The 12,679-nt window shown below is 35.8% G+C and overlaps 1 protein-coding gene across 1 annotated transcript; it reads left to right on the top strand.

The window, feature by feature from the left end:
• Nucleotides 1-7,904: 7,904 nt before the first annotated feature.
• On the top strand, nt 7,905-11,738 carry LOC125189516 (bZIP transcription factor TGA10-like). Its single transcript, XM_089059201.1, has 11 exons — nt 7,905-7,939; nt 8,030-8,133; nt 8,433-8,497; nt 8,873-8,950; nt 9,124-9,186; nt 9,275-9,334; nt 9,446-9,523; nt 9,624-9,690; nt 9,827-10,083; nt 10,196-10,435; nt 11,459-11,738. Exons 1-11 carry the CDS (start codon nt 7,905-7,907, stop codon nt 11,606-11,608), a joined length of 1,197 nt encoding a protein of 398 aa, XP_088915327.1. The 3' UTR covers nt 11,609-11,738.
• The last annotated feature ends 941 nt before the right edge of the window (nt 11,739-12,679 follow it).

The following is a 12,679-nucleotide window of genomic DNA, read 5'->3' as shown; positions in this document are numbered from 1 at the left end:
TATATTTCGGGTTTCTTACGCTGGATGAGTCATTCTTGCTGGAGAATCGGTTGACTTTAATAGCCATGTATGTGTGTAGTTTTAAGTTCTTAGCTTTATAAATCCAGATTTGGAATGAGTTAGGATTTAGTTTCTTTTGTTTATTCATATGCTTTGGGATTATCTTATGCAGGTCAGAGTTTGGTGCCTTATTAATCTACTACTATTACATATGTGACCGAACAGATCCACTTAGAGAATCAAAAAGGTGTGATTGGATTTCTCCCACAGCAAAATTGGTTTTTGCATTTCTTATAGTACAATTTTAGTGTGAGAAGTGAGAACAGTGTGAGAAGTGAGAACCAATCGGTTTGTTAGTATAGTACTCTAGCCATCAAAACTTCTTTTCCCACCTTTGCTCCACGAAGAGGAATTAACAAAGCAAAATGGGAACTTGAAGTAAAAAAGAGTCAGCTTGAGTGATAGAGATCGTAAGTGGCTAGGTGCAGAATATTATTAATTATGGTATTGTTCTTTATTAGCATTAATTATTGTACATGTAAGTTGTGAAAAAGAAAAGAATGTGTCACGATCGGAAACTCATTAATTGCACATCACATTCTATAAATTTTTTTCTCCGCGCAGGGTTGATAAAGATCTGATGCGAGAATCACAGAGGAGGAAGTCAAAGAGGTAAGCAGCAATAATAATCCACTATACTATTTTTATTATTGTCTAGATTTATTAATGTTTATACACTGACTTTCGATCATCATAATTTATAATATAATTAATTGCAGATTATTACAATAAGTGCCTCCGTAAACAAGCTGTCGAATATTAAGAAGCAAGCGGATGTATATGCAAGATTGATTATGGAAGAATTGGACCCTAAGTATATACAAGATTGATTTTAATTTTAAAGTTAATGTAGTGTAAAAAGAAGTTTTAAAACTGATGAATAATTATTAGTTGTGTTTAATTCTCTATTGTAATAGATTTTTATCTTCATACTCCATGATTTAATGTTTAAACATTATATTATATGATTTGTTTCAAATTTAATTTTGTTATTAATCTGTTTATAGTATAGGCGTGATACTAGTTAATAATAAAAATCCAATATCCCTTGTAACGGAGGACTAGTGTGTTCCCTAAGTAATTTCTCATATGGAAGTCGAACAAAATTAAAATAAGAATGCAAGTCTAATAGGATTGGACACATTATATTGCATATAAGGTGTACTACATTATACTATCCGATTGAGTGGGAAGAACTAAGAAGAGCTCAAGGCATAGGAACACCGCGTTAGAGAAGCCCGGTGTGACTAGGGAGTACGAGCACACGACGATGCACAACAAGAAGGATGCTATTGGGATTAAATTAGGCACATACATCTTCCTATCTCAAAGGAGGCTCGGCTCTCCCCAATTCTGATCTCTAGTTCACATTGTGCATTTCAATGAAATGCAACTAAACCAACTATCCCATATCAATCAGTGCGTAGATTTAGAAACAATTTTTCTAACTTTTTTTGTCCATATTGATTCTATTTTTTTTAATCTTTAACTATTTTCTACTTAAATCATCTCCAAAAGAAGGAATAGAACTTCCTGATTAAAATCTAAAAGTGATTCCTTTTGTTTCATCTATAGAATTAATCCGTTCATCTTGATTCATTTATTTTCTTCGTCAAGTGGGATAACATGAAATTAAATACGGACTACGAATGGAAAGGAAAAAGTTTTGTTTTTGAAATGTACTTTTCCTGAATCAGTTATGCTCGGAGCATTTGACTATTTATTGTGCAATCTATATCCCTCACACCCTGTTTTTCTAAATTTTTTTATGGAATGAATTAACATCTTTTGCATCTTACAGAAAAAAAAAAGTTCAAATTTCTTAAAAAAGGGCCAATTTTAGTTCAGTTTTATGGAATAAATCAGGGCCCAATTAGACGGTCCAGTCAATAACGAATTTCTTCCGATTCTATAATCTACTTTTGTCACCTAGACTTTTAATTTATCTTTTCACTAATAATTAACTATAAAATTGTACTAAATTTTATTCAACAGGTTAACTTCTGAATATTTTTCTATCATCCAAAAACCGCCATTCTCCATTGACATAAATTACTAATTAGAAACTAGGAAAATGGTTATGTGCTCCACCAGAAATATATACGCCAGTACTAAGCTTTTTGATTTGATATAAGTATAAAATTCTAGTCCATTTTAGGTGGGCCTCAACATATGGGCCATTAATTGCTTTCTAATCAAAACCTTTTTTTTGCATAATTAACCATAAAACAAATAAATCAATAGTGTTTGGGTATATAAATCAAGGTTCCAAATTCTTAAAGAAAATAAATGTCCATTATATTAAGATCTACACACTTTTCCCAATTTTCTATCTCTTCTCGAAGAAACAAATAGTTCAACTTATAAAAATTTGCCACTAAGGTACAAAATAATTGATTCCACACATTGTTCATTTTATACTAAGTGTGATAGATTTTGAGAAGACTTTTTATATTTGGTCACTAAAATGATGCGCTAAGTTCATTTTGTGCTGTGTTATTAGAGCATCTCCAATAGCGGCTAGCGGGCCGGCTAGTCGATTCCCGGGCGCTGGCTGGTCCGCTAGCCGACCATTGCAACTGGCGAGTGGAAAATCGGCAAGCCGATCGGCTAGCCCACATCAATTCACGAGCGATAGCCGATCCGCTGGCCGCCTTTGTAGGCTCCCGATCGGCCAGCGCCATTTTTTTTTAATTTTCGAAACCCTATATATACGCGATCTGCACGTTATTTTCATTGACACCACTTGTTTTAACGAATTTCTCTCTCTCTTAAATTCTGTACAAGAGCAATAACGCGAAATGGAGAACAACAACGATTCTACTCCAGTGCCTCCAGTGACAAGCGGGTCGCAAACTCCCACGAGTACCGTGGGAGGTGAATGGGGTCCGATGGGCAGTACTACAATATGTACCCTTGGCCGCAGATGATGTTGGGGATGGCAGCCGGGGGTAGTAGTATGCCGGGGTGGCAGGGGGTGCAGGGGATGCAGATGATGCCGGGGTGTATGCCGGGGATGCAGGTGATGCCGGAGTGGCAGCCGGGGATGCAGGGGAAGCGGGGGACAATATCTATAGCCCCAGTCTTGACTTTTTGACTGCTTCTTCCCAACACATCGACCCCAGCGGAGACGCAATTCACTGGGCTTGAAACTTTCTCCTTAGAGGAGTTGGGGATAGATCTCGAGGATGCGGACTCTCCCATTCAAATAGGGGGAGTAGGTCGGGGTAAGGGTCGGGGCGCACCGAAGAAGAAGAGGGGCAAGGGCAAAGGGGTGGTCGACGAGTCGTCGCAGCTGGCTAATAACGGCAGTTCGGCTAAGGTACGGAGGAAGTGGACGGATGACGAGAACGTCGCGCTGTCCAAGGCTTGGGTGAGTGTTTGCGATGATCCTCTCCATTCGAACAATCAGAGGGTCATCAACGTGTGGGCTAAAATAGCAGCAACCTACAAGACATTTTGCCCGGAGGGAAAGCAACACAGCAGGGAGAAGTGCCGAAAGCAGTGGGACCGAATCAGGGCTGCGGTCTCCCGATTTGCGGGCTTGTACGCCAACCACCTCCGCATGAAGACTAGTGGCCAAACTGACGACGATGTGAGGAGGATGCCGGAGGCCGCCTTCTCCTTGACGGGGGTTTATAAGGAGTTCTCCTACTGGAACTGCTATGAGGTGCTGATGGATTCTGAGAATTTCGGGTGGGTGTCGATGCTGGCTGGCCGAAGAACCAGCGGCTGAACCTCGCCGGTGATTACAGCAGTAGCGGTGGTTCCCACGAGCTCCCCGACGATGCTCAGGATTTTCCGTCCAATCCATCGTTTACTCGCCGCACTCGCCCGGTTGGTCAAAAGAGGGCACAGCGGGGAGCTAGGGGAGTCGCCCACGGGTCCCAGGAGGCCCAGTCGGCATCCCCCCTACTGGCCATTCTTCAGTCGAGCTCTCCCGCCTCGCGCATCAACAAACGCAGGTGAACATGTGGAAAACATAGGCGAATGGAAAGCGGCAACTGACCTTGTGGAGAAAAAGTTTCTTTTTGACCTCCTCCAAGGTATGTGGGCCGATTTGGCTAGCGCACGTAGAGAGGCGAGAGACGCCGGGGACTCAGATGCGGCAGATTTGGGGGTCCCGGGTAGCGGCGACGGCGGCGACAAGGAGTGAGGCGGGGCTCGTGTGTGGAAGCAGGAGGGTATTTTTTTTATAATTATGTAAATTTTTTTTAATGTACATTTTTTTAATTTAAATAAAATTATTGCATTTTCCCGTATCTGTGTCGTAAATTTAATTCCGTATTTTGCGTGATTGTAATTTATTTGTTTTTAATAATTTTATTTATTATGGCTAGTCCTAGTGCTAGTCCAGTTTCTTATCCTGATGATGTGGCAGACAGTTTCTAGCCCTAGAGCCTAGATGATGTGGCAGGAGGAGTTTTTGGCTAAGCTATTGCTAGCCTATTGCTAGTCCAGGAGCCATTAGAGATGCTCTTAATGTACTATACTTAATTCAGTTTTTTTTTTTAATTATGGTATAATACAATTCATTAATATTTATATTTTTTTCATTATGAAGACACACATAGTTCATCTTACATAGCTTCGTGAAGTTAAAGAGATCAGAGTGAACATATGAATATAATTTAGCATGGCCTTGCACTAAAAATCATAAATCTCTTTCGGTGATTTTTTATTTATTATAATTAGGGATTTGTTATTTTTTTACAATTCTCTTTCTTTATATATATAGGTCCAAACAAGATCTATGTTTACTGTCCATTTTCCATCCTTCTCTCTGGCGAATCTTTATTAAAACAGATTTCATCATTTTTGTCATATAAAATACTCCATTTCTATTTTTGGTATGAGATTGAACTCATATAGTACTCATTCTCCACTAATATAAACTTATTCTTTGTCATTCTTGTAATGCACTAATTATGCATTAAAATTCGTATTATCTTACGTGTTTCTATTTTTGTTAGACGAAGCGAGTATATTGTATTTTAACATGAGATATTAAAGTGATAAAAATGCATGTGAAAAAAGTATCCCATTTTAAACGGAAAATGATGAATGGGAAGTGATAACATTCATTTTATAGATAAGGAGATTGAAAAGAAGAGAGAAATATTTATATTTTATACAAAGAAAATTTTCTTTATATTTAATTTTTGTTATAATTTTTTATATTTCAAAGCAAAAGTATCCTGATTATTTTGAAGCGAGAATTGTTACCAAAACAACACGACTCTTGATCGCATAGATTATTGTATGTGAGTGATAGTTTCCCTAGTGCCGACCCTTAACTCTCAAAAACATATTTTCTTTGTCCAGTCATAATTGACGTGCTTTCCTTAAACACAGAATTTAAAAAATTGATATTTAAAGAGTTAAGTGGAGGGAGGATAAATAATGAGAGAATTACGAGTAGAGGAATAAAGAGAATAATGTAGGTGGGAGAATAAAGCTACTCTCTCCATTCACTATAAGTGAGTCGTATTCCACTTTTTAAGTAAGTCGTTTCCCTTTTAGCAAAAGACAACACATTTACTCTCTCTTATTGTATTTCCCCTCTCATACTTTATTCTCTCACCTTTATTTTATTCTTTTTTCATCTCTCTACTTTATTCTCACTCCCTTGTTTTATTCTTTTTCATATCTCTACATTATTCTCACTCCACTTAACTCATCAAACATTATTTTCTTAAATCTTGTGCCTATAAGTATTATTTTTCGCTAAAAAGGAAATGACTCATTTTAGGTGGAACATCCTAAAAAGGAAAGTAATTCGGTTAGAGTGGGATGAAAGGAGTATATAGCAATGAGTTAATTATTTAATACTTTGAATGAACTACAAAAATAATATTTGACAATATGATTTGCATGTAGATCATTATCCGTAATGAATTTTATTAGCATAGATAGATCCTTAACAAACACTCCAAAAAATACTACTCCATTTACCAACAGCAAATTTCGCTACTAATTGTCATAATTTCACTAGTAAAAATGGTTAGCAACGGATTAGCAAAAGATTTATACAATTGTTCATTTGGTCATTGTTAAATTTTAGCAACATACTCCCTTCGTCCCACTCTAAGTGCCACATTTTTTCTTTTAGGATGTCTATTCTAAATATCATAGTTCTAAATATAGAAACATCATTCTTTCTACTTTTTCCTTCTCTCTTACATTGTTCAATCCACCAATAAATGTCTCATTTTGTCATTTTCGTCCGTCCACCAATAAATGTCTCATTTGTTTTTTTACCACTTTGGGTAATGGACTCCACATTCCACTAATTTTATTTCACTCACATTTCACTATAAAACTAATATATAAAAGTAGCACCCACCTTCCACTAACATTTTCCAGTCACTTTCTACTATATTTCTTACAACCCGTGCCCGATCAAATTGGTCTTGTATTGGTGAATGGAGGGAGTACTATATTAAATTTTGTGCCAAACTAGAAATGCTCCACTTAGAGTGGGACGGATGAAGAATTAAATTATGCTACTAAAAGTTTAGGGAGTAACTTAGCAACAGATCAAGTCTGTTGATAATTGAGCTCGGACGAAGAGAGGAATTGAAAATGCACTCCAAATCGTTTCTAGTCTATAGAGTTCTTCACCTAGTAGCCCGATGAGTATGTCGTCTATGAACCCAACGTTCCGATGGTTCGAACTGTCCATCTAGAATGTCTCTCTTGGTTTGTTGAAGGTGACCTGTCTCTCCAGAACATTGTCAGCGAGACGTTGGGTTTGCATCAGCCGCCCAGAACATCTCCAACGGTCCTTAAGTTCGTGCTTCGCGTATCCAACGGTCCATTTAGGTGGATAACAATATGAAATTCTTTCGATAGTGATATATATACCGAAACTTCTGGTATGGTAACGGTATGAAATTCTTTCATACCGGTATTTTAGGTACAATATATGATACAACATTTCCGTATCGACCCAGCTCTAGACACACTTTTCTTTTTAGTTTGTCCCAAGCCAACTATGATGACACATTTCTATTTTTGGAAAATTTATCTCTCTCCAATTAATACACTCAATCACTTTTTTCCTCTCCAATTCAACTCTCTCTCTCCATTTATTACTTACATCAGTCTTTTCTCTCTCTAATTAAACTGATAAACCAACAATTCCTAAAATCTGCCGGCTATGAAATGTATCTTAGCCGGGCCAGACGAAGTATATTAGAAACATATAGAAAAGAGAAACAAAATACACACATAACATACATTAATTTCTAGTGACAAAAAACTATACCAACATGGCATCTATTTATCAGACTTCTTATCTCCACACTCCCAAATAAATAAACTTAAACCATTTTTTTAAGAGAGAGGGTGTGAAATTAAATGGAATTGTATGAAAGTTGAATTTGGGAAATGAAAGTCTTCTTTCTTATAGAGAAAAGCTTAAATAGGGTTTGTCTTTTCTCTTTGCATTCAATTCATTTTCCCATTTTTTATACCATCCTCCTCTCTTTTGATTACTCCATAACTGCCTCTCACTCTCTTTCTAAATTTCATTTGTCTCTATCTACATTATGTTGAGCTCCAATTTCTCTATAAAATGAGAACAAAATACTAGGTTTTGAGCAACCAAGAAAAGAAAGAGTTCCCTCTCTATCTCTCTCTAGACCTCATCTCTCTCTCTAGATCCCATCTCTCTCTCTTCCCCTCTCATGGCTTCAAACAAAGTCAGTAGCAACGAGCTTCATCACTCTCACTCTGCACAAATAGCTCAACATCTTCAGATGCAACACGATAATCAAATCAATCATCATCATCATCATCATCAAAATCTATATAATAATTCCATGTTTTCATTTGGGATGATGCCATCATCCTCATCAGCCATACCCTTCAATAGGTAAGCAACTTGGGCCTTTTTTTTTTCTAATTTATTTTTCTAATATATATTTTAATTAAGCATGATTTGTTGATGTGGAATATTTTGCAGAAGCAAAGAATCCGGCGCTTACGAATCAGGCTATTTGGATCAAACTCCCTGTCAATACGGTTACCTCAACGGCCAAGATCCATCTTCGTCTCAAGATCAACGTCGTAAACATTCATATACACCTATATCAATTTTATTTCTTTTTGAGATTTTACAAAATCAAAATTTTTCTTTAGATTTCTAGAGATTCTGATTCTTCATGAGAGAAATATTTTTCATTTGAAGCCACTATGTTTTTATTTTCTCAAATTCTGAAATGTGATTTTTTTGCTAACTTTTTTCATGTACAACCAATATTTGGTTTCAATTTGTTTAGCCTTTTTAATAAAAAATTATTGTCCGATTTTAATTTAATTGGCTAATTTACATTCAATTAAATTAATTTGTGTCTGAATTTATGCAGAGATGAACCGGCACACTCTCAGCATTATCCCTTCTCAGGCCCTGCATGGTGAACCAATTTTTACGGTAATTAGAATTTTAAAAAAAACATTTTCTTACTCCCTCCGTATTAAAAGAATAGAAACATTTGAAACGGCACGAGGTTTTATGTACAATTGGTAAAGTAAGTGATAAAAATTAGTAAAGTAAGAGAGAGAAAAATAAAAATGAGTAAAGTAAGAGAGAAGAAGAGAAAAAGTATAGAAAATAGAGTTAATGGATTGTGGGGTCCATGTCCTAAAATAGAAAGATTCTAAAGTTTATATTTTTAAAGAACGGCCCAAAATGAAAATAATTGCTATTTTTAAAAAATGAGGGAGTATTTTCATTATTGGCTTGTTTAAACTCTCGATTTATGATAATGGGGTTTCTCCGAATCAATTAATCTTGTGTTTTTGGTAGGGAAGCAGTGGTTCGCAAACACCATTTGAGGCATCTAACCCTAGAAATGATGTTCAAGAATCTGCCAGCGTAGTTCAGGTTATGATATTAAATTACTGTATTAATTAAATATAAAAAATGGCTATTTTTAATAAATCTAAATGATTCCCCATTAACTACTGTTGATATTTAAGTATATAAGTGAAATTTTGTGCTTGGAATAATTAATTTCTTTATTTTGATTATTTTTATTTTAAATTATTTAATTTCAGCGTGGGATAAACTACCAAAGGCCTACTGTAGAGCAAGATGCTCAAAAGTCAACTGATCTAAAGGTATTTTCGCTTAATATTTTACACAGTAAGTTTTTTAAAAATTATTAAATATGTTTTTTCGTGAAATGATTTGTTTTTGGAAATACAGACATTGAGTAGGCTTGCTAAGAACAGAGAAGCAGCAAGAAAAAGCAGGCTTAAGAAAAAGGCATGTTTTTAGTTAGACAAAACAATAAGAAATTTAGTTTCATTTTTTATTAATTAACTAATCTATGATAAAATATATAATTTCTTTCATCTTTGTTTATTATTAATGCAGGCTCATGTTCAAGACTTGGAGTCCAAAAAAATAGAGCTAGATCAGTTAAAGCTGAAAATTCAAAATGCTGGAGCACAAGTAGTCATATTTAATTTGAATTAATTTAACTATATTTCTCTTAAATCCAAATCCCATATATAGCTAAAAAGATTCTCCAAATGTACATTTTTTGCTATAGGAAATTTTATTGGGTGGGAATGAGAATGCGGGAGAGCAAGACCTCCCTTGCACCAACATAATTTCGGGTACAATTCTTTCTTAATTAAAAAAAATTAAGGATGAGGAAATTTATCCCAACCCATGTGCGTGGTTGGTGAAAAGTCGCAAGGCGTGATATTTGAGGGCGTTACATTAATTAAAGAATTAATGAATTGATTCCAGGCGCGGCACAATTTGATATGGAGTACGCGCAATGGCTGGAGGTGCACCATTGCCTGACGGTGGAACTGAGGTACTGGCCAGAGAACGAGCTAGGTAACGTCATCGACAACTGGTTGGCCCACTACGACCAGATCGTGAGCCTCAAGAGCAAGGCCGTCCAGGACGATGTCTTCCACGTCTTCTCCGGAATGTGGAAGGCACCGGCAGAGCGGTGCTTTATGTGGATGGGCGGTTTCCGGCCGTCAGTGGTCATCAAGGTACAAGAAACCCTAAATTCAAAAAACCCTAAAATCAGAAAATCCCTAAAATCAGAAAATCCCTAAATTGAAATTTTTAGAAGATAGAAAATTGAATCAATCTCTCAATCAGATAGCGCTGGATGAGGTGGAGGGCTTGACGGAGCAGCAACGGGTGGCGCTTTGTGGATTGCAGCGGTCGGCCGAAGAAGATGAAGAGGCGATTACTGATGGGTTCGAGACGTTGGATCGATCTCTGACCAAAACCATCGTCGGTGGCACTCTCACTATGCCACCAAATCTGAACGATTACATGACACAAATGTCTATTGCCACTAAACAAGTCTCTGCTCTCCAAGGCGTTGTCACACGGGTAATTATTTTTTTTGATAATTAAATTTAGTATTATTGTTTATACAGAGTGGATTTTCTAATTAAACAACATTTTCCTTGAATAATGTTTAATTAAACATTTAGTTCCCTTGGTCAGCAGAAAAATTCCATGGCTTAATTAAGTTAATTATTATATATATTGAATTGATGATGCATATGTTGCTTTATTTCACTGTATAAAAATGGGAAAAAAATGTCAGTGTTCGGATTTGTAACATCTACTATAGTATGTACATGTGTGTGTTTATGTTCAAAAATATTTCACTAGTACCACTAATATATATGTGGATACAATTTGAAGATGTAAATATCACTAATCTTTGACATAAAAATACAGTGAAAAAGTTCACCCAACTATAGGTTCTTGTATATCTTCAATTTGTTTGAATATGAGTGATAAAATATTGCTAAGATTTATATTTTAAATTAATATATATTAGACCGCGTTAAATTTCATATTATCCCATATCGAATCTTACTATGCTTACCTGTTATCTATTTCTGGTAAATGCATTTATTATTAATTGCTTCTTTAATTTGCATGATATACACGCGTTAGCGAACTTTAAATTGTAACATAAGTTGGACGAGTCATATATATTCCATTTTATCTCTAGTTAGGAATCTTTATAGAATTCTTAACAGAAAAAAGATGCCATCAAATAACAAAAATAAAAATGTCCACCATCCCTTTCAAAGTATTACTCCGTGTGTCTTATAAAAATAGACTAGTTTCTCTTTCTCTGTTACTTAACTAATCACACATTAAAACTCGTATTATTTAGAGTTATACTATTAGTAAATAAATAATAATTTATGTACATAAATATTTTTTCCCTTTTATCTATTCCATATTTTATTTGTCATAAATATATCACCTAACCTAAACTTTCCATATAGTCAACATTCATGTATGATGAGTTGTGTAATAGACACTCATTAATCTTTATTCTTGTTATAATTACTTAAAGTAAAAAAATGGTTGATTTATGTTTAACTTCAGGGTGATATCTTGAGGCAGCAAACCCTTCGCCACCTACCTCTGCATCTGACGAACCGCCAAGCCGCTCAGTGTTTTCTGGTCATCGACGAGTACTTCAACCGTCTCCGCTCCCTCAGCACCCTCTGGCTCAACCGCACCCGCCACGACTAAAGGCGGCAATGGAGAAATTGCTTTACATATGGAAAAAACATTTGATAACGAATAATATTCTTTTTGAATTTTGTTTTGGTATGCTAGCAGATTCCAACTCTATTTTATTTTTCAGATATTCTGTTAGACATTTTTTTTGGAGTAAAACTTGGAATAAAATTGAACGGAAATCTAAATTGCAAGATGCATAAGCTAGACATATCTTTTCCAGGGTGGATCCCCTGCTGTGGTAGGAAACACAGTAGGGGCGGATGTGCCTTCAAAGGATGGCGTTTCCATTTAATTACTGTAGCCTTTACCTTTTGGGGAAGGATCTTCTGCTGCATTAAAAAACTCAACAGGCAGCAGGCTAAAACGCATACTTTTCCAAATGAAACGCAGCCCAATTTTAGAGAGACAATTATCAGGATGGAAATAATATTAAAACCAGTCACTTCTTATCTTTCTTTCTTTTTCACATTTCCTCTTCTTATTCTCTTTTCTTTCTTTTTTCACATTTCCTTTAAGGGCGTGTTCACTTTTCTTTTTTTCATTTCTGTCGATTTGGGCCCGTCAAGATTTGGGCATAAGTTTTGGAAAGATATAAATGACATTCTTTCAATTCTTATACTACTAAGATGTTCAGTAGGGGCATGTTAGGGTGCCACCACCCTTTAAAATAACACCATACCACCATTCCTAGTCAATCATTTGTATACGAGGACAAATAATAAGTTGCCACGTGGCAAAAAAAATAAAAAATAAAATTTGAAGAAGACGGCCAGCAATTTGTTGGTCTTTATCCAGCAATTTTTCTTGTCCAGCAATATCCGACACACTATACAGCAATCTATAGATTGTTGTGTAGTGTTTGTAATATCGCTGTGTAACGTTTATAATATTATTGTATAAGTAATGTCACGGTGTCACTTTAAGAAGGGTTATCATTTTAACACATAACCTGTTCAGTATACTAGATATAAATTCAATATGCAACAGAGATATAAATGACAATGACCATTTTACCCTCACCATTTGTAAACGGATGTGCTGTAGAGTGTGAGAGCAAGCACAGAACCAGCCCTTTTTCTT

The sequence above is a fragment of the Salvia hispanica genome, chromosome 5 (assembly GCF_029641045.1).
Source record: "Salvia hispanica isolate PSC_SH4W2 chromosome 5, Shi_PSC_v1, whole genome shotgun sequence".
Classification (NCBI taxonomy): domain Eukaryota; kingdom Viridiplantae; phylum Streptophyta; class Magnoliopsida; order Lamiales; family Lamiaceae; genus Salvia; species Salvia hispanica.
Note: the sequence above shows the minus strand (reverse complement) of the source record. Positions and strands in the feature narration are given on the sequence as shown.